Below are 22,781 nucleotides of genomic sequence, written 5' to 3' on the forward strand. Positions count from 1 at the left end.
CACTGTGATTGTGCTGTTGTAGTGGTAGTGGCTGAGTCTGTGCCTCTGTTATTACCTTGCCACTGTCGTCCTCTGTAGGCACCTCCTCTGGATTGGTTTCTGCCTCTGGAACGTCTATTCCTGCCCCTTTGGGATCTTGTGGAGTCAGGAAAGGACCAATTTTGGCAGGCCAGTTCCTGCTAAACCTTGGGGGCTGAACCTGCAAGAAATCTTTAACCGTCTGAACAGATTTTGCCTTTTCTTCCATTTTCTTCATTACCTGCTGGGCAGGTGTACCAAACAAACTGGTCTTATCCATAGGAGCATCTAATAACTTAGCTTTAACATGATCCGTAAGACTTGTTCCTTCAGCCATGCATGTCTTCTTATCACTGTGCCAGTCATGGCTGATCTAAATGAAGCCTCCAGTGCATCATAGCCACATTTTAAGGAATGGTTACTAACCTGTTGTATGTTATTTACCATTTCTAATACATATTTCTTATCTATAGAGTCATCAGAGGATAGTTTTTTAGTTAACTGATCAAGCATAAACTGTTGGTATTGTATCATGTGAAACTGACAGTTTAAAGCTCTAGCTGAGAGAGTAGCTGAGGTATAAACTTTTTTGCCCCATCTGTCTAAAGACCTGGCTTCCCTTTCAGAAGGAATAGGGTTTTTTGCTGTGGTCGAGGCTACTGCCTTAGGCCCTTGGGATATAGTTTCAGGGTCTGCAAGTGGGGCCTTGTAAAGGTGATGATGCGTGTCTGGTACCCTGTAAAATCTGTCTGGTTTGGCAGGGGCTGGAGGTAAGGAATCTGGTGCAGAGCAGACATCATTAAAGGCATCATCCACAACAGAGAGGACAGGAGGTATAGCTAAGGGCCTGTGTTGTGGAAGGTGCAGAAAAGTCCTAAGTCTTTTTCTGGAATCAGAGAAATCCTGTTGCTGCCATTGGAATTGTTCTCGCATGGCATGTAAGGTTTCCCCAAAGGAGAATTCTTCTGGTGGAGAAGCAGCTGGAATGGATTCTTCAGCATCTGAGTCTTCATAATTGGAGAAAGGAGCCTCTGGCTGGTCTGTAATATCTGAGTTATCCGCAGAATCATCAGAGGACACAGGCTCGGGGGGCTCTGCCCTAGGTCTCTTCTCTGGGGGCTGAGAGGCCCTGTCTGGGTGAGATTGAGATCCCCTGATTAAGGATATTAAATCTTCTGCCAGAGTAAGCATTTGTGAACTAGAAGTAGGCCTGGTTGAGGGGTTTAACAGGCACTGATTTAGTAGACTTGGCTGCTTTAGCCCTGGCAAAGGCCTTAATGGACATAGCTGCAGGAGGCCTAGCAGCACCACGTGCTGGGGTAGAGACATCCAAAGGGATGGTGTCTGATAATTCACTAGAAGCCACTGTAGTAGGTAAAATTTCAGAGGCCGATTCAAGTAAGGTAGCAGGAACCTCAGAAGTAGTCAAAGATTCAGCTGTGCTTTGATCAGTTTTCTCGGTTTCGCCGAAACCGAGACACTCGCGGTTTGCTTCGCCATGGTTTCGGCCGAAACCGTGGACCGCGAGTGTCTGTCCTTTTCTTTGCGTTTCTTAACAATTTGGGTAGTCGGAGGATCCGACGGCATAATGTACGCAAATTCTGAACCGAAAAACTGTTCAGCAAACTCCGACCGACGCCTAAGCGTTCGTCGGTTGAAGGAAGCACAGGCCGAACAGGCTGCTACGTCGTGGTCTGGGCCTAAACAAGGCAAACAGTAAGAGTGGAAATCTTTATGAGGTATTTGTTTCCCACAAGTTAAACAGTTATTGACTTTTTCTGACATCGGCTGAGGCAAGAAAGAGTCCCCAACGGGGTACTTAGCTTTTAGAAGTCTTCGAACTAGTATTCGGTAGTAGAAATCTCTGGATCCGACCGACCGGCACTTGCGAACAGCTTCTGCTTCGGGCGCCAAGCGGCAAGAAAGACTGGGGAAAATGGCGTCGGCTGATGCCTTTATACCCGGAGGCCAGCAGAGATGACGTCGGGTGAAGTGCGACATCAGCCGAAGCCGGACCCGGACTTTGGAATCCGGCCGACTGCAGGGCTGCCTGACGACAGGACAACCCAGTTGTTATGACTGCAGATGCATCCATGAAGGACATCAGAAATTTCAGAATCCTGGTCAGGAGTATCATAAGCAAAATCAGTCCTAGGTCTCTTAGAGGGGGAAGTTTGGCTTCCCCTGAATAAAGTAATAAGGTCTTCAGCCATTCTTATCTTATGATGCGGTCTGGGCATCAGTTTTCTAGGCATGGTTCGAGTTTTAGGCCATGAAGAAGAAGATGACATCTGTTTGATATGCAAGTCAGTAGGCCTAAATACACCCTCAGAAGCCGGTGCCTGCACAGCGGCTCCGGACCTATCCAAGGTAGAGACATCCGCAGGTTTCACAGTCGAAGCATCTCGTGGCATACCGGACTCTGAATGAGTCTCAGTAGAGGCCTACGAATCTGAAGTAGCAGGTATCAGGGGCTGAGAAAGCATCTCACTGAGTACCAGTGAACTGGCGACTGGTTTAAGAGAAGCGCCGTCGGCAGCTTTGGACCTAGGCAGCCTGTATCTGTCTTTATCATTGCGTTTTTTCGGAATGTCGGTAGTTGGATGGCTTACTGAAGACATATCTGGATAATTGAACCGAGTACCAAAATATTTAGAAGCGAAAACATACAGACGACAGAGAGTTTGTTGTTTAAATAAGGTACAAAACTGACAGCGAGGTACGCCGTGGTCAGTGCCTAGGCAAGGAATACAGTACGAATGTAAATCTTTATGAAGTATTTCCTTTCCACAAGAAATACAATTATTTACTTTTACTGATATCGGTTTAGAGCAAGAAAAAAAGTTTCCCCAACGGGGTACTTAGCTTTAGTTGAAGACTAGTGTTCTGAAACTCAAAAATGAAAATTTCAGGAGTCTGCCGACTGGCACTTGCAAAAATGATTTTGCTTCGGGCACCGCACGGCAAGAAAGACAGATGTAATGACGTCGGGTGCATGTTTTATACCCCTGACTACCTGACGGCGACCGACGCAGGACCCAAGACTTTGTTAATCAGGCCAACTGAAGGCTACTGCAAGCAGATAACCCTAATGTGATGACTGCAACAGTGAAACACAAAGATCAACCAATCCACCTACTATTTCTGCCAAACTCATCCCCTGGTGAAAAAAAAATATATAGTGAGTAGGTACTACTGTATATCTCAGTTCTTAAACAATATACTTAAACTGAATTAAATATAATTTCTTTTTCTCTACAAGATGTCTCTACTTTCACCTCTATGTCAGAATGTGCTACAGTATTTGTAAAAAAGTTTGCTATGATGTGATAATTGTCTATTTTTTTTATATAGTTTAAAGTCTTTCTTTCTAAGATTGCATAACTACCTATCTTCTGTAATCTGATGTTATTTTACTCATTGTGGAGCTTTTCTCCCCGGGCCTCCACTGAAGATGTGTTTCTAATCCAGTGGATTTTCCTGATCAATAAATAAATAAACAAAATTACCAAACAGCAGCAAGGTTAACCTTCATGACAACATAAGGACTCAAGCAGGGTGAATGAGGGTGGGAATGTTTACAAAATGGATAGAGCATTATAGATGCCAATAGATTTAGCATTACAGCAAGTATGTAACATTCAAACTTAATATGAGTTCTGACTTAAGTCAATTTGCATAACAATCCCAAATTTATTTTCCCTGGTGGATCCTCACAGGAAAGTACAGTTGTGTACACTTACCATAAATGTAGATGTTAGAGTGTATTCACTGTTGCAGTTACTACATTTGGGTTATCTGCTTGCAGTAGCCCTCAGTCGGCCTGATTAGCAAAGTCTTGGGTACTGCGTCAGATGGTGTCCCTTCTTCCATGACGTCAGGTCGTCAGGGGTATAAAATATGCAGCCGACGCCATTACATCAGTTTTTCTTGCCCCAGATGTCAGGTGCCCCCCCTAATGGGAGGCAATTAAATCTATAATTACAAGGATATACCTCCCAACAAAAAAGCAAATACAACAAAAAGCTTTTTGAGCATAGTAAGGGAGAGTAGAGGTATAGCCAAAAGAAGAAAGGGGGCTGTAGGGAGGGTAACCAGGACTGCAACAGTGAATACACTCGCACATCTACATTTATGGTATGAGTACATAACTGTACTATGTTCTTCATGTTTCACTGTTGCAGTCATTACATTTGGGTAGATTCCCAAAGCTAAGTTTGGGAGGAGGAATCTAAATAGAATTAGGACCAGCTAAAAGACCCTGAAAGACTGCAGTGGCAAAGCCAGCTCTGGATTTAGAGAAAATTGGCAAATGATGATGCTTGGTGAAAGCATGTACTGAACTTCAGGTAGCAGCTTCTAGGATGTCCCTGATCGGAACGCCCCTGAGAAAGGCTGTGGAGGTAGATGCAGCCCTGGTTGAATGGGGTCTGATGCCCTGTGGGATAGGTTTTCCATGGTCCTTATAGAAGAAATGAATGCAGTGGCCTATCCATTTTGAAATGATTTGCTTTGAAATAGCTTTCCCCTCTGTCCCTGCAGCAAATGCCACCAGCAGTTGTTTAGATTTCCTTTCAGGTTTAGTCCTGTCCAAGTAAAATCTAAGTTGTCTGTGCACATCTAAGGAGTGCAGTATCCGTTCCCCTTTGTTCTGTGGGTTAGGAAAGAAGGTATGCAAATGAATGGACTGATTAGAGCCACACTGGATACCACCTTGGTCATGAAGGAGGGATTGGTTCTGAGAGACACCCTGTCCACATGAAAGATGATGAAAGTCTCCACTGTCATAAGGGCCTGTAATTCAGATACCCTTGTTGCAGAAATGATTGCTAAAAAGAAAGCTGTTTTCCAGGAAAGGAATTTTAAATCTGCAGTAGCAGCTGGCTCGAAAGGAGGAAGAGTGAGTTTCTCCAAGACAAAGTTGAGGTCCCAGGCTGGAGTTGGTGCTCTCCTGGGTGGCCTTAAATTGTTGGCACTTCTGAGGAACTGCTTGAGCAGTGGGTGAGAGAAGAGGGGAGGCTCTGTGCTGTAATGAGCTGAACTGGCTGAGGCATGAATTCTGATGGAGGAAAAGGACAAGCCTTTATGAAGCATCTCAGTCAAGTATTGCAGAATCTGAGATAAATTGGGCACTGCTGTACTCACCCCTTAAGACTGATTCTAGGCACAAAATCTTTTCCATTTTGCAGCATAAGATTTTCTAGTACTAGGCCTCCTTGCCTCTAAAATGATATCCATCACTGATTTACTGAAGGATGGTAAAGGAGAAATTAGGTTATTAGCCAGGCTGCTAGGTTCAGGGTTTGCAGCTGAGGGTGCAGAATCTGGTTCTCCTGCTGAGATAACAGTGAAGGAGTCTGAGGCAGGTGCCATGGGACCAAGCTTGACACACTGCGCATGAGGGGGTACTAGTGTTGGCATGGCCAGGCTGGTGCAATTAAAATCATCCTTGGCTTGTCCTGTTTGATCTTTAGTAGTCCCTTGGAGAGCAGAGGCAGTGGAGGAAAGGCATAAACTGATTGGATGCTCTATCCTTCAACTGGAAAAAACTATTTCCAAGCTAGCTTGTGGGGAATCCTTGTGCAAAATTTGTCCAATTGATGGTTCTGGGGGGAGGCAAACAGGTCTATATACGAGCTCCCCCACTTGCTTGTCAACATGTTGAAAATCCCTGGTTCTAGTTTCAACTGATGTGGGTCCATGAGGTTTCTGCTTAGTCCTTCTGCCAGTGCATTTAGTTTTCCTGACAGGAATTGAGATTGTAGATTCACTTGGTAGCTCAAGGCTGTGTTCCACAATGGCATGGCTAGTCTGCAGAGGGGGTAAGAATGTGTACCCCCCTGCTTATTTATGTACCACATAACAGTGGTGTTGTCCGTCTTTACCATTAGTTGTCCTGGAAGAATGTGGTCCTTGAAGGCTGTCGTAGCATTCTGTACAGCTAACATTTCCTTTTGATTTATGTGCAGGTGCATTTGACTTGGGTTCCATTTGTCCTGAATGTACTTCCCTGCCAGCTGAGCCCCCCATGCATAGTCTGATGCATCTGTTGTTAAGGTTTGGGTGGCAGGGGGCAGTGTGAAAGGTAGTTCCCTGTTTTGGTGGCAGGCCTCTCCCCACCAAAGGAACTCTAGGAGTAGGCAAGGTATGATAGGAATCATTGCTTCTAGATCCTGTGAATGTTGACACCATAGGCTTTTGAGATACCATTGTAGTTTCCTCATATGCAGCCTTGCATAAGGAATTAGAAGAATGCAGGAGGCCATGAACCCCAAAAGCTTGCAGTATTTGCCTTGCAGATAGCTGGGTTTTTGTGGCTACTTGTTTTAAGTAGGTTGTCAAATGAATCAGTTTCTCTGGCGTGAGGAAAGCCACCTGGGAAGTTGTATTCAAGCTTGCCTCCAGGAATATAATTTACTGACAGGGTACCAGGTGTGATTTATTTTTGTTTATGGTGTACCCCAGACAAGTCAGCACCCTCTGAACAAAGACCAGATGATTCAAAAGTATGCCCTGGCTTTCTGCCTGAATTAGACAATCGTCCAGGTACGGGTATATTTGAATATTTCTTTGCCTGCAAAATGCAATGACTGGAGCTAGGCACTTTCTGAATACCCTGGGTGCAGTAGATAAGCCAAAGGGCAGTGCAGAGAACTGATAGTGCATGTAGCCTGCTTTGAAGCATGGGTATCTTCTGCAAGACTCCCTGATAGGGATGTGCAGGTATGCTTCTTTTAAGTCTAGTGTTGCCAACCATGCATCTTTGCCTAGCATAGGAAGCAGCAGCTGAAGAGTCAACATTTTGAATTTTGGAATCACCAGAAAGGTGTTTAGAGTAGAAAGGTCCAGGATAGGATGCCATGTATTGCCTTTTCTGGGTACCAGGAAAAGTCTCAAATAGAAAACTTGTCCCTTTTCCTCTTCTGGTACCAAATGAATAGCCCCCATGCTTAAGAGAGAGAGAACTTGATTTTGGGCCTCTGCCCACTGATTTGGGGGTAGATCTGGCCACCCGCTTGGTGTTGGTAACATGTGGAAGTGAAATCTGTATCCTTGGGACACTATTTAAAACCCATTTGTCCTGGGTAATGAGTTCCCTGTTTTTGGCCTGCAGACCAATCTTTCCACCTAAAGGAGCATTCAGTTGGGAAGTGGCTTGGAAGTTTTAAAAGCAAGTCACTGAGACAGTTAACCATAGGGGGAGTTTTACTACTCCCAGATTTGGGTGCGGAAATCCCCCACTGCTTAGTCTTGTGTGTCCCCTGGGACTGAAATCTGGGGTTTCTGCTGTGTCTGGGTTTGGCTTGAGAAGACCTGGAAGGGGCTGGAAAGGACCAATTCTTAGAGGGCTAATGCCTACTAAATCTGGGAGGCTGAACTTGCAAGAAATCTTTAATAGTTTGCATAGATTTAGCTTTATCTTCCATCTTTTTAAGAGCTTCCTCAGCTTTGTTGCCAAACAGGCGGTCCTGATTTAAGGGAGCATCCAACAGTTTAGCTTTAACATGAACAGGCAAAGACTGCTCCTTAAGCCAAACATGCCTTCTGAGCACAGACCCAGTAACAGCAGCCCTGCAAGAGGCCTCTAATGAATCAAATCCACATTGCAAAGTATGTTTACCAACCAGTTCAGCAGAATGCACTAAATCCTGTAATTCTTTACTTTCAGCACAGTCAGGAATCAACATAATTTTCTGTTTAAGCAACCCGATAACATGTTGTTGATACTTTAACATATGAAACTGGCAGTTTAAAGCCCTAACGGCCAAGGTTGCGGAAGTGTAAACCTTCTTATCCCATCTATCCAGCGCCCTGGAGTCTTTATCAGAAGGTGTAGGATTTTTAGCAGTAAAAGCCTTAATGCCCTTGGGTCCCTGTGAAATAATCGCTGGATCCGCAATAGGATTTCTAAAAAGAAACTTGTGTGAATCAGGAACCCTGTAATATCGGTCAGGTTTTCTGGGAGCAGTAGGCAAAGAATCGGGGGCCAAACTAGATTCCGAAAAGGCATCATCAACAATGTCTAGTACAGGAGGTATAGCTAAAGGCCTATGATGAGGCAGGAGTAAGAAATCCCTAAGCCTCTTTTTTGAATCAGAAAAATCCTGGCTTTCCCAGTGGAAATCCTCCCTTAGAGTATGTAAGGTTTCACCAAAAGAAAAATCATCTGGAGGGGAAGCAGAGGGAATACAGTCCTCTGCATCAGAATCCTCAAAAGTGGATAAAGGCAAATCCAGATCATCAGAAGAATCAGAAAAATCAGAATCCTGGTCAGAAGATTCATAAACAACTTCAGTCCTGGGTCTCCTAGAAGGGGGATGTTGGCTTCCCCTGATTAAAGTTATAAGATCTTCAGCCATTCTTATCATTTGTTTTTTAGGCATAGAGGCCTGAGCATGCGGCCTGTGCGTCGGTTTCTTAGGTATGGTTGAAGATTTAGGCCTAAATGAAGAAGGAGGTGTCTCTTTAATATGCAAGTCCGTAGGCCTGAATACACCCTCAGAAACCGGTGCCTGCACAGCGGCTCCGGACCCATCCAAGGTAGAGACATCCGCAGGTTCCACAGTTGAAGCATCTCGCAGCATACCGGACTCTGAATGGGTCTCAGTAGAGGCCTGCGAATCAGAAGTAGCGGGTATCGGGGGCTGTGAAAGTGCCTCACTGAGTACCGGCGAACTGGCGACTGGCTTAGGAGAAGTGTCGTCTGCAGCTTTGGACCTAGGCGGCCTGTCTCTGTCTTTATCTTTGCGGAATCCCAGTAGTCGGATGGCTAACTGACAACATTTCTGGATAATTAAACCAAGAACCAAAATATTTAGAGGCGAAAATATACAGACGACGAATAGTGCGCTGATTAAATAAAGCACAAAACCAACAGCAAGGTACATCATGGTCAGGGCCTAGGCAAGGAATACAGTATGAATGAAAATCTTTGTGAGGTATTTGCTTTCCACAAGTAATGCAATTATTAATTTTTACTGACATCAGTAAGGAGCAAGAAAAAGTTTCCAGCGGGGTACTTAGCTTTAGTTGAAGACTTCGGTTCTGAATCTCGAAAATGAAAATTTCAGGAGTCGGCCAACCGGCACTTGCAAACCTGCTTCTGCTTCAGGCACCGCACAGCAAGAAAGACTGATGTAATGGCGTCGGCTGCATGTTTTATACCCCTGATGACCTGACGTCATGGAAGAAGGGACAGCATCCGATGCAGGACCCAAGACTTTGTTAATTAGGCCGACTGAGGGCTACTGCAAGCAGATAACCCAAATGTAATGACTGCAACAGTGAAACAAAGAACATCACTCCTCTGACTGTACTTCTAAAGGATAACCTGGACCTAGAGATCGTATCCAACATATAGTGTCTTGCAAAACTGTTTAGTGATGTCTGCATAGCTGAACAATTAACACCCAAGGACGCATTTTTGAAAAATGTGAGAGACATAGCTTTTTCTGTAGATGAACTTACCCTAGCATTTATAAGACAATGGCTTGTTGCAGTTCACTGCTGACATACTAATAATGTTATTTAACCATGTTATACTGAACGCACAACATTGCACATTTGTTCCACAATGAGGGAAGTCCCTTTCGGTTTTGGTGAAATTAGTTTGCACTAGTAACATAAATGTGCCCTCCCCTAAATACTGTACATCTGTAAATCACGGATGTTGGTATGGGCCTTAATTTGCAAATCTACTGTGTATCTGGATGCTTCCAGGTAAGCAGTTGTGTGTGCACTTAACTCATTACATGTGAGTGACGCATCCAGGTGCATCTGCAGTTAACTCCTACTGATGCCTCTAGGCACCAAATATTACTTGTTCATATTTGTATCAATAATTCCAAAATCATGGTATGTACAATGTTTTAAAAGATTTCATCTTAAAGCTTATACAATGGCAAACTTAACTGCATTAATATTTGGGGTCTATATCACAACATTCAAAAGACAGGAGATCGAATGGCATTAACATCGAAAATGCTGATTATCAAAGACACTACAGCCCCCCCCACTAATTATATATACCATTTCCAAGATCGCACTACAGTGAGGAAAGGGCAGATTTTCTGATCTTCACTGTACCATAATCTCCCAATAAACACCTCGATGAACGGCATTTCCAACGTAAATGCCATTCGATCACCGGTCTTTTTGATTTGGTAATAATATTTGACATCTGTTTAGTGCAGATAAATAGATATTAACTTTTGCTTTTATGACATTAATTTATATAGATATAATTTTCACATTTTTCTAAATATCTCAACAACCAAATAACACAGACAGAACTCCTTAGGCTCATATGAAAGTTCTTAGCTACATGAATGAAATACTGCTGAACAGTATGTGTGTAACTGAGTGGTTGCTGAGATATTGTTAGTTGTTTACAAAATATTGCAAATGTAATAGGGGCTGTGCTTACTGTGACTTATAAAACCTGGTTTAAGATGTAAAACCTAAAGAATACTACCACTATAAAAGTAGCCGTGTTGAAGGGTTTGTCATTCATACTTCTTTTATAACCCCTATGGTTCCAGAGATGTGAACACTTGTTTGAAATGTGAGGACATAATTTAATTCTGTCAAAAGGCTTAAGCTCTGCCCATTGGACATTACAGTGCAAACTTCCTGAGCTCCATTGGTGTGAATGAGCTAAGTCATGGTGTAAGAAGACTTTTATGAATAGTAAAAGGCTTTAGTATGCAGCCCTGCACAACTGCACAGAATGTTAAAGCAAGGCTGAAGGTACAAATGTGTGCTAAATGAAGAATTTGCTTTTTTATATATAGACAAAAGAATGCATTAGTATACTGTACTCACACAACGCAATATGGTTATAATCTGGTAAAAAAATAAAATAAAATGAGTAACAGACAAATTACAAAAATAACAACACATTAGTGCAGTAAACAAAATTATTTCAAATAAAAAAAAAAACATTACATTACCATAAGCAAATAAACAGTACTTACAGTAGATATAAAAAGTTTACAGACCCGTTAAAATGCCAGATTTTTGTAATGTAAAAAAATGAGACCACAATAAATAATTTCAAAACTTTTCTCACCTTTAATGTGACCCATAATTTGTACAATTCAATTGAAAAACAAACAAATCTGTTAGGAGAAAAATATAAAAAATAAAAAAATGCACAATAAGCTGGTTGCATAAGTGTGCACACCCTTAAATTAATACTTTGTTGAAGCACCTTTTGATTTAATTACAACATTCAATTTCCTGCATTCAATTTTCTTGGGCAGGAGTCTATCAGCATGGCACATCTTGACTTGGCAATATTTGCCCACTCTTCCTTGCAAAAGCGCTCCAAATCTGTCAGATTGCAAGGGCATCTCTTGTGCACAGCCCTCTTCAGGTCACCTCACAGATGTTCTATTGGATTTAGGTCTGGGCTCTGGCTGGGCCATTCCAAAACTTTAATTTTCTTCTGGTGAAGCCATTCTTTTGTTGATTGGATGTATGCCTGGGGTACTTACCATAAAGCTGCATCCTTTCATCCACGTCAGTCTGATAAAATTGATGGGCCCTCAATCCACTTTCACATTCAAGGCAACAAAACTAGTGCTCAATCCTCAAAGCCCCTTTAGCTTTGTCTTCTCATATTGCTCTAGTGTGTGTGAACCACAGATAGTTTGTTGCCAAGAAATAATGGATACTTTTTATTGCAACTAGCATAAATAAATTGCAATGCCCTTCAGGTCCTCCAAAGAGACAATTTGTAGTGGGGAAGGAGAAAGGGGTTGTCATAACAGACATATGTGGATAAAAGAATCCAGAGTTATGTTAAGTATATAACTACCATATCCTATTCATCCCATCCGTCCTATCTGACGGATGGGTCAGAAAAGTACAGTTTTGTACCTACCATAAATGTAGATGTTCGAAGATCCACATTGCTGCAGTCATAACCTGTGGGTAGTCCGCTGTCCTCGGTCGGCCCGAATACCAAAGTAGTAGGCTGGCGTCGGTCATGGTCGCTCAGACCTGATGTCAGTACGCCTTGGTACTAAAGCGCATGGCCGACGTCATATCCCCAGTCTTTCTTGCCCCAGATGTCAGAAGGCCCTAAACAGAAAGGCCATAGCCAAACAGAGAAACATCCAACCACCCATGTACAAACAATATTTACAACCCAAAACACACAACCACCCCAAACTACAGAGGGGAAGGAGGGAGGGTAAATTGGACTGCAGCAATGTGGATCTTCGAACATCTACATTTATGGTAGGTACAAAACTGTACTATGTTCTTCATCTCACATTGCTGCAGTCATAACCTGTGGGTAGAATCCCAAAGCAAAGGTAAAGGGAGGTTGGCAAAATTATAAAGCATTGGGGGCTGCTAACATGCCCTGTAAAACTGCAGTGGCAAACCCAGCCCTAGATTTGGAATAAAGAGGGAGATGGTAATGCTTAGAAAAAGTGTGCACTGAACTCCAAGTAGCTGCCTCCAAAATATCCTTAGTAGCTACACCCCTTAAAAAAGCAGTGGAAGTGGCAGTAGCCCTAGTGGAATGAGGTCTTATTCCAGCCGGAATCTCCTTACCATGATGAGAATAACAAAAAGCAATACAATGGCCAATCCACTTAGAAATAGTTTGTTTAGAAACAGGTTTTCCCTGAGATCCCAAAGCAAAAGAAACAAACAACTGCTGAGACTGTCTGAACCCTTTAGTTCTGCTCAAATAATAACGCAACTGCCTGTGAATATCCAAAGAGTGCAAAATTTTTTCCCCTTTATTTTGGGGATCAGCATAAAATGTAGGCAAATGAATAGATTGGTTCAAGGCCATATTTGAAACAACTTTAGGCATAAAAGTAGGGTTAGTACGTAGGGATACCCTATCCTTATGAAAAATCAGGAAAGGCTCAACTGCCATTAGAGCCTGTAATTCAGATACCCTTCTAGCAGACGTAATGGCCAACAAAAAAGCAGTCTTCCAAGACAAAAACTTCAACTCAGATGTAGCTGCAGGTTCAAAAGGAGGTAAAGTGAGCTTTTCCAACACAAAATTGAGATCCCAGGAAGGAGTAGGAGCTCTACGTGGGGGTCTTATGGTCTTTGCCCCTCTAAGAAATTGCTTAAACAAAGGATGAGAGAATAATGGTGGGTCACAGTCATAGTGAGCAGAAATGGCTGCAGCATGAACTTTTACAGAGGAGAAAGACAAACCTTTGTCTAGTAATTCTGTAAGATACTGAAGAGAAACACTCAAATTAGGCACTGAAACATCAAAGCTCTTTGCTTGGCTCCAAAGAAAAAATCTCCTCCATTTATCAGCATAAACTTTCCTTGTACTAGGCCGTCTGGCCTCCAAAATAACATCCAAAACTTGTTGAGGAAGCTGCGACCCTCCAGGGTCTAGAACAGAATATGCCAGGCTGTCAGATGCAGGGACTGTATCCTGACATTGAGGAAATGATTGCCTGCCTGGGACAAAAGGTGTGGAATTGATGGCAAAGGCCAAGGAGGCTCCTGCTAAACTCCTCAGCAGAGGGTACCAGTGCTGACGTGGCCAATCTGGAGATATTAGAATCATGGAGGGCTTGTCCTGTCTGACCTTCAAGAGCACCTTGGGAAGGAGAGGCAGAGGAGGAAAAGCATAGACGTGAAGATTGTTCCAACTGAATGATAGAGCATCCACTTTCCAAGCTTTTGGATGAAACAGCTTTGTGCAAAACTTTGGCAGCTGGAAATTTAGTGGAGAAGCGAACAGATCTATGTCTGGAGTCCCCTAAAGCACTGTCAACTGTCGAAATACATGAGGATCCAATTTCCACTCGTGGGGATCCACCATCTGTCTGCTCAAAACATCCGCTAAGGAGTTCTGTGCTCCTGGCAGAAACCTTGCCTGAAGAGTGAGGTGCAAACTGAGAGCAGTCTCCCACAAAATCATAGCTTGCCTGCAAAGAGGGTACGAATGGGTTCCCCCTTGCTTGTTGATGTACCACATGACAGTAGTGTTGTCTGTTTGAATCAACACGTGTCCTGGGTGAAGTAGATCCTTGAAAGCCATCAATGCAAATTGGACTGCTAACATCTCCTTCATGTTGATATGCAAATGTTGAAGTCTGGCAGGCCACATGTCTTGAACCCATTTTCCATTGAGGTGTGCTCCCCAAGCCTTGTCTGAGGCATCTGTCGTTAAGATCTGACTCGCCTCTGGTCGGGTCACAGAGAGTCCCTTGTTTAGGTGACATTCCTGAGCCCACCACAAAAATTCCTTTTGAATGCAAGGTATTATCTGAATGACAGTGTCCAAATCGTGGCAGTGTTGAGTCCATACACTTTTGAGATACCATTGTAGCTTCCTCATATGCAGTTTGGCATTGGGAAGCACCAGAATACAAGATGCCATGAACCCCAAGGCTTGAAGGACTGTCCTTGCAGTCAGCCTGGACAGGAGAGACAATTGTTGGAAGTAAAGGGTAAGATTTCTTTGCTTGTCCGGGGTCAAAACGCCATCTGAGAGGCTGTATTCAGTCTCACACCCAGAAAGCACATGTCCTGAGAGGGTACTAGACTGGACTTTATTTCGTTCACAGAATATCCTAGGCACCTTAACACTGCCATAACATACTGAAGATGGTGAAGTAGCTTGTCTTTGTCTTGAGCAAGAATCAGGCAATCGTCCAAATAAGGATAAATTTGTATTCCTCTTAACCTTAAGAAGGCTATCACCGGAGCCAGAACCTTTGTGAACACCCTGGGCGCAGTAGATAAGCCAAAGGGCAATGCAGAGAACTGATAATGTAAAGTCCCAGCCCGAAAACGCAGGAATCTCCTGCAACTGGGCCTGATAGGTATATGAAGATAAGCCTCCTTGAGATCCAGAGTTACCATCCAGTGATCTTTGCCTAGCAGAGGCAGAAGTTGTTGCAAAGTCAACATTTTGAATTTTGGAATGTCTAGGTATGTGTTGAGAATAGACAAATCCAGAATTGGCCTCCAAGTGTTTCCCTTCTTTGGTACAAGAAACAGGCGAGAATAAAACCCTAGGCCCACTTCTGACGGAGGGACCTGCTGGATAGCTCCCATTTGAAGAAGTAAAGAAATCTGTTTGTGAGCCTCCACCTTTTGCTGAGGAGGAACGTCTGGCATGCCTTTGAAAGGGGGCAATGTGTGGAAATAAAACTTGTAGCCTCGGTTTATAATGTCCAACACCCATTTGTCCTGGGTGACAAAGCCAATTTTGCCTGAAAAGTGCCAACTTTCCTCCCAGAGGAGCTGCCAGACAGGAAGGATCGGGCAGCTGAAGGTGCAGGTCATTGGGTCTGTGAAAGGACTGGCCCCTACCCTCACCTGTAGACTGTGCAGGGGAACTCCACGTCCTAGGCCTAAAAGAACCCTGTGCATGAGCTCTGCCCCTACCACGTCTAGATCTGCCCCTAGACTGTAAATCATAAGAAGGGTAAGCCCATCCCTTAGTAGGCCAATTTCTGCTAAACTTAGGGGGCTGCACCTGCAAAAAATCCTTAACAGTCTGCATAGACTTAGCTTTGTCTTCCATTTTCTTCAAAACTGACTCCACAGGAGATCCAAACAAAACTTCAGACTGAAGGGGAGCATCCAAAATTCGAGCTTTAACATGCTCTGACAAGTTCTGATCCTTAAGCCAGGCGTGCCTACGAATAACTGATCCAGTAGCAGCCACCCTGTAAGAGGCCTGTAAAGCATCAAAACCACACTGCAAAGAATGCTTACCCACCTGATCAGAGTCATGAACCAAATCCTGTAATTCTTTACACTCTATGCCCTCTGCTAAAGCATCTACCTTAGATTTCAACTGACTAAGAAGAAAATTCTGGTACTTTAGCATATGAAACTGGCAATTCAAAGCCCTCATTGCAAGAGTGGAAGAGGTATACACTTTTTTACCCCACCTATCCAAAGCTCTAGAGTCTTTATCCATGGGAACTGGATTCTTTACAACAGAAGCCCTGACACCCTTAGGTCCCTGGCTAATAGTTTCTGGGTCAGCCCTAGGGCTCTTATACAAATATTTATGAGCCTCTGGCACTCTGTAACACCTATCTGGCTTAACCGGGGCAGGAGGCAAAGAGTCTGGATTAAGGGAAGCCTCAGAGAAAACATCCTGAACAACATCCAATACAGGAGGTATAGCCAAGGGCCTATGTTGTGGTAAAAATAAGAATTCCCTAAGCCTCTTTCGGGAATCTGAGAAATCCTGACCTTCCCATTTAAAATGTTCCCTCATAGAATGCAGGGTTTCTGAAAAAGAAAAATCCTCTGGAGGTGAAGCAGAAGGACTAGAATCCTCTGCGTCTGAATCAGAATAAGGGGGAAAATCCTGAATGTCTTCAGCCGAAGACTCTGAGTAATCTGAAGAATGTTCCAATCTTTCCACCTCTGGCTCCACCCTAGGCCTCTTATCTGGAGGGGGCATAGAACCTCTGATCAAGGATATCAAATCTTCTGCCATTTTAAGCATATGTTTTTTAGGTACAGAACCTGCAGAACTAGGACTGACGCCAGAGGAAGACAAACCAGGCCTGGCCTTGGAAGGTACCTTAGAGACAGAGGGAGAAGGCCTAACCACCTTATGTAAAGAAGGGATTACAGCAACCTGAGAGGCCCCCTCAGCCTGACCAGACTCCTGAGAGGCCACATCTTGCAAAATTAAAGGTTCCCCCTGAGACTCAACTGAAACCTCGGCCGGATCCACAGATTCCACCGTGGTTTCTAAAGAACCGGCGTCCGGAACGGACGACTCATCCTGCTTGGATTTTAACGATTTCTCCTTACGCTTCTTAGCGGTAGTCGGAGGATCTGACGGCATATTGTAATTACACCGCTTACCGAAGACAAGCCTAGCACAATCTAACCTACGCTTAATGGTGCGCTTATTAAATTTAGCACAAAAGCGACACCCGACTACGTCGTGCTCAGGCCCCAAGCAAGGAATACAGAGAGTGGTAATCCCTATGAGGTATCTGTTTCCCACAAGAAATACAATTATTCACTTTTTCTGACATCCGGATTTAACTGAGGCAAGAAAAGACAAAAATATTCTAACGGGTACTTAGCCCAACTTGGTTTTCGGTCTGAAACTCAGAATACGAAAATTTCAGGACGCCGAACGGCACTTGCAAACGCTGCTTCTGCTTCGGACCATGCGGCAAGAAAGACTGGGGATATGACGTCGGTCATGCGCTTTAGTACCAAGGCATACTGACGTCAGGTCTGAGCGACCATGACCGACGCCAGCCTACTACTTTGGTATTCGGGCCGACCGAGGACAGCGGACTACCCACAGGTTATGACTGCAGCAATGTGAGATGAAGAACATCCTCTGTTACAGAACACAAGGGTTGCATCATGGCAGGAGATAGTAGCTCCAAAGCAAGCCAGGGGATAACATCTAATTTGTAACGCTTTGTAAAATTGTGCAATGTAGATAATGTTACCAATGCATAAATATTATCGACTAAAGAATTTCTAAAGAAGACTGTTGAAGTAGCAACAGATCTGATGGAATAAGCTTTGGATTGCACAGTAATAGGGAATTGTAAACTGAGCACAGGTATGAAATGCCCTAATTTATTATCCAGAATAACCCCAAACCAAAAACTCAAAAACCTGAAAGTCCAGAAAGATGGTTTCCATATTACAGGTGAAACTAGAATGAGTCACAGATTCAAAGATCTTTCCTAGGCTTATCTAGTCAAGCTTTTTCAAATAAAATAACGATGTCCCTTATCCAAATAGGTCACCGAGGGCCAAGCATTTACAAGCTATATCTTTCCATAAGGGACATGGGTGCGAGGCCCTGTGTAAATTTCTTGTTCCTCATCCACTGGTCTGGGATGCACTTACATTGGGTAATAGACTAACTCAGCATCACATGGATGGGAAGCCTGTTCCATAGGAGGGTCAGTCTCTGGAACACATCTGTCTCTCCAGTATGTTCTGTGAGTCACAGAAAAAAATTCAGGTCCTTAGATCTTGTATTTCTAGTACTGTCTGACATACAGGGGATTCATAACTGTAGGGTTTGCGGATGCCTAGTAAGTCAGGCATAGATCACCTGTCAGCAATCTATAGGAGATAGAGTAGAGGGAAAGAGCTTTATGGCACTTTGTGTAAGACAGGTTTGTTATACCTTGCATTCTTTTTGTAAGGAACCTCTTGAGGTTGCTCTAGATGTTGCATATACCTGGTCAGGCACATACTGAAGAGAGCATTGTACTCTATGATTGGTCTGATAAGGGCACAATACAGTGGGATAATGACCTCTCTGCACCTAGATACCATGCCCTTACTTATAAGATGAGCAACAAACAGATTTCTCACCACTGTGGCCACATGGTGGTCAAAGGTAAGGCTACTGTCTATGTGAGTACCCAGATCCCTGACCACTGGGTCAGTTCTTAGGGCCATATTATCGACATGGTAATTAGACAGGATGGTTGATTTCCCAAAGGGTACAATTATGCATTTCTTAGTGCTGGGTTTAAGACATTGGCTTTGACCCCATTAATTAATCAGAAACCAGCCTACTTGAAGAACGCTAGTGTCTGCAGGGGAGTTGATGATAGCTCCCAGGTTGCAATCATCTACAAACTCAGTCAACCATAAATCTTTAGCATTTGCTACCACTTGGGGAGAAACAGGTGCCAAAAAGGAGTAGTAGGCCCAGTACCAAGTCCTAGGGGACTCCACTAGTGACTGGTGTCTTGGTGGAGGTGGCCTCACCAATTTTGACCTTCTAGGTCCTACCAATGAACCAGTTGGCTAACCAGTGGGTGATAAAAGGGTTTATACCACATTTAGTGAGCTTTATTATAATGCCTGAGTAGGGTATTGTATCAAATGCCATGGCCAGGTTGAGGTAAGTTATATGGTCAGTCCTGCCCTAATCCATTGCTTTGCTGACCCTCTCAAAGAAGTCCACTAGATTTATTGGGCATGACCTTCCTTTAACAAAGCCAAACTGTGATTGATCCAGCACTTGCAGGTTACGTATGTCCACGATGATTCTTTTCATGGTCTTACACATGAGACTGGTCAGATTTATGGGCATGTAGTTGCTGGGATTGGTGGATGGAACTCCTTTGGGCAGGGGAATGAATGCAGGCATCTTCCACTCCTTGGGCACAAAATCTGACTGTAGGCTCCAGTTGAAAAGTGGTTGAAGTGAACCAGAGAGGTCATGTTTCATGCAATTTAGTAAGCATCCCAGGATGTCATCAGGGTCCATCAATGCAGTGTTTTTGGCCTTGGAAAGAGTACTGAAGGCCTGTTCTCTAGTGATGGTTGGGGAAGTTGTGGTATGCAGCACTTCCTTTGGACTATTGGGGAGAGGGGATATGAGCTGAACCCGTCAGCCAAAAGGTTGGCAATGGCTTCCATTTCAGTTTGGATGATGCCATTTACAATAAGTTCTGAATATTGTTACATATTCACATTGAGGTTACAGACATAGGTGTAGAAATCTCTGGGTTGTCCTTTGCCCGAGAAGCTATTCTGTCTTCATAGCTCACCTTTGAAGTATTAACTGACCCTCTTAGCTGTCAGTTTAGATTGGTCAGAGGGTTTTCAGTATGTTGGGCTTTGTTCTTCCTATGCTTAGCCAAGATTTTTTTTCTTTTGTAGTATAACAGACTGATACTGTGATTCCACCAAGGTGGCTTCTCTTTTGAGTTTGTCATATTCTTAACAAGAGCAGACACAGCATATGTTATCAATATGGCTGTACAAGGATTTTGTAAATAGCTCAGCATATGCTATGGTATTTACTGGGTTTGGGGGTGCTTGGAATTTAGCCCTTGTGTTGCTTAGTAGAGAGGTTAGCTTTGAAATAGTTCCTAAAGGTTTTTGGTTTTGCTGGTTCCCTGGATTTAATTTTTACTTCAAGCAATACTGCTTTATGGTCAGATCTGATGAGTAACATTACACTGGGTGAGGAACATCGCTTCCCCAAGTTTGTGAATACAAGGTCAAGGATGTTTGCCCCCTGGCAGGGGAATGGACCAACTGTTCCAGAATGTTGGTATTAAAGTTTAGGAATTGCAAGGCTTGTGCATTAGACGTGGTATAGGATTATCATATTGAGGGGTAGTTGAGATCCCCATAAATATCATATTGCATTGAACAGTGTGGGACTCTAGTACACTGAGACAGGTAGTATGGGTTTCCTGAGACATGGAGGGGGACCTACATGTTGCAAAGACATGGTACAGCACCCTGTTTATGGTAAGTTGCACATGTACGAGTTTCAGTGGGTCATACACTTTAACTAATATAGACAGACTCCTCCGCCTTTACTTCCCTCTTGTGCAGTAGCTGGTCTAAAAGTGTGAAATGCATTATAACCTTGCACTGCCAGGGTACTTTTCGTGACTTTAAACCATGTTTCCATTACTACACAGATGTCTACACTTTCCTGGAAGAGTAAGGCTTGTAGGAAGTGGAATGTCTTGTTAAGATTTCTCAGTTTGGCATTGCCTAAAAAAGGCACTACAGGGATGAAAAAGGTCTTTGCCAATACTGAAAGCCTAGAGAGGGATAAGGGCAGTCCATCCCTGGAAAAGCAGTGTGGCCTGTCAACCATGTCCCCCAAGGCGGTCAAATATCACATCCCCTTGAAACAACACCATAAACTAAGCCACTTGTTAAAACAATCATTTCCTGATGGTAATGTGGCATCATCCTTGGAGAAGGCAGTATGTCACTCTGTGCTAGGTTCATACTTGCCTGAGATACATAAATCAATAAGCTTGATCATGTCTCCTTTCATACTGTCAAGAGAGCCACGTCTCAGGTCATTAACAACCACATGGACGATGAGAGAGTCATACTGGTACCCGTGGTTCAATGATCTGAGTGTCTGTGTGACTTGATGGATCCTATCTTCATAAAGACAGCTAACCGCGACTCTCTCCTTAATCAGTCTGGTGAGGGGGACATCAGTGTGCCTCACTACAGAATCACCAATGACCAGGAAATTTGGTTGTGTGCTGATATGCATTAAGGGCTTAGCAGTAGAGGCATTGGATACAGTGTTACTATGTGTTGATATGAGTGGTGTTTTGATGGAGTGTTTACATGGTAGCTGAGAACCCTTTTTTCGTTTTGCTGTGCAGGAGATCTTAGTGTTTTAGGAAGGTTACCACCTTTAAGTGCCTCAGGCTAAGTAGTTTTATGTGTAGATTCTCTACTCTGTGCAGTAGGCCTAGTGCAAGTGTCTTTGACAATCAACATAGCCCATACAATCTGCCAGTTTAATTCATCAGGTGTTGCTCATATAGAAAAAACGTAGAACTTGCTTATACCACGACCCCTGGCACAAAGATGTTTGTGCACTAGTTCTGTTTCCTTTGCAGACATTACAGAGTTTAAACTTTAAGGTACAGTACCATTCCACGTACAACTCTCCTCAGTAACATTAGCGATATCCCCCTCAAGTAACTGCTCAAGGAATATCTGCACACAATGAATGCATGTCTAACAAACCATACCAGGCATAGTTCACCCTCTTCTTCAGTTCTTCTGCTGTATGGAGACTTTGATTCACTGAGGCAGTAGCATCTCAGCAAAGTAAAAACATTCTTAACTTAGAGAAGTATGCCTTCCAAGATATGTTGCTGCCTTTATACTTGCAGCCCATGCTCAAATTAATAAAGCCAAAAGTAACAAAAGCATTACCACTGCACCAATGGAACAGCAAGCTGATTAAATATTAACAACTTCCAGATATACAGTCTTCCAGACCAGCAAAGTACAGGAGAGACAAAAGCATGTACTTAGTATATCACTGTTCAACTCCCAATAATGATACACTGAACTCATTGTGGCATATGCCCACCAAACATGACCTAGGTGTTAGTACTTCTACCTCCTTTCTCCACTTATTTTTGTGGTAGCCTGCATCAAATGTGGCAAGTGCTAAAGCTGTCAGAGGTTATCAGTCACTCACCAATCAGGAGCTAAGTATCTAGTAATACGCTGATGTCTTCTCTCCTATAGTCATTTAACAGTGAAGGCTCACTGTTACCAGCATTGCATGTAACTTGTAGCAGTGCCAGTAAGCCAAACTTACAAATCTAACACTAACACAAAACAGTCTTTCACATGTCACATGCAGTATAATGTCCCAATAAAGTTCCACAGTAAAAGGAGAAGTGCAGCGCAAGCAATAAAGGAACGGACAGCAATGGAAGCAGCAACACATGGGACTTTTAAACACATACAGCAAACGAATCACAGCAAGAGTTTCTATAACATTTAAAAAATGAAAGAATAATGAAAATACCTGGATCAGTAGCAGAAATAATGGCACCAAAGAAGAGGCAGTCCGTGAAAAAGAAGTCACCATCAAGCTGCTCAACAACTTTCATCAGCTTCACAAAGCCATACATGATCAAACTATTGAAGAAAAACATTTTTTTCTTTAGGAGTAAGATTTTTAAATCATGAACAGTACTTAACACACTAATACAAATAATATTTGAAGTGAAAAAATATAACACTTCATGATGCTAGAAAAGTCTAACAGGTAGGCAAAGCTCAAACAAGGCCATAATTTTAATTTTCTACTGAGATTACAAATGTAATGCAAACAGGGGAGTAATCCAGTGAAAGAGACCGACACAGTTCTAACTATCTTGATCTCAGCTTCATGAAAGCAACAGTACTCTGGAAAGAATCACTAGACTCAGATGGACTCTGCCTGCTTTTATCAAATCTTAAACTTTCCTTAGAAAACAACTGACAGTCAT

General features: G+C 43.2%; 1 protein-coding gene across 1 annotated transcript in view; it reads right to left on the reverse strand.

Moving 5' to 3' along the window:
- SLC9A6 (solute carrier family 9 member A6) overlaps positions 1-22,781 on the reverse strand; it is a 2,005,079-nt gene that overhangs the window by 1,657,045 nt on the left and 325,253 nt on the right. Inside the window, exon 5 of the mRNA XM_044057306.1 lies at positions 22,316-22,428. Within this exon, the coding sequence (XP_043913241.1) occupies positions 22,316-22,428 (113 nt within the window). The remainder of the gene's footprint in view (positions 1-22,315; positions 22,429-22,781) is intronic.

This window comes from Protopterus annectens, chromosome 15.part0 (genome assembly GCF_019279795.1).
Source record: "Protopterus annectens isolate FY-2018-M chromosome 15.part0, PAN1.0, whole genome shotgun sequence".
Classification (NCBI taxonomy): Eukaryota; Metazoa; Chordata; order Ceratodontiformes; family Protopteridae; genus Protopterus; species Protopterus annectens.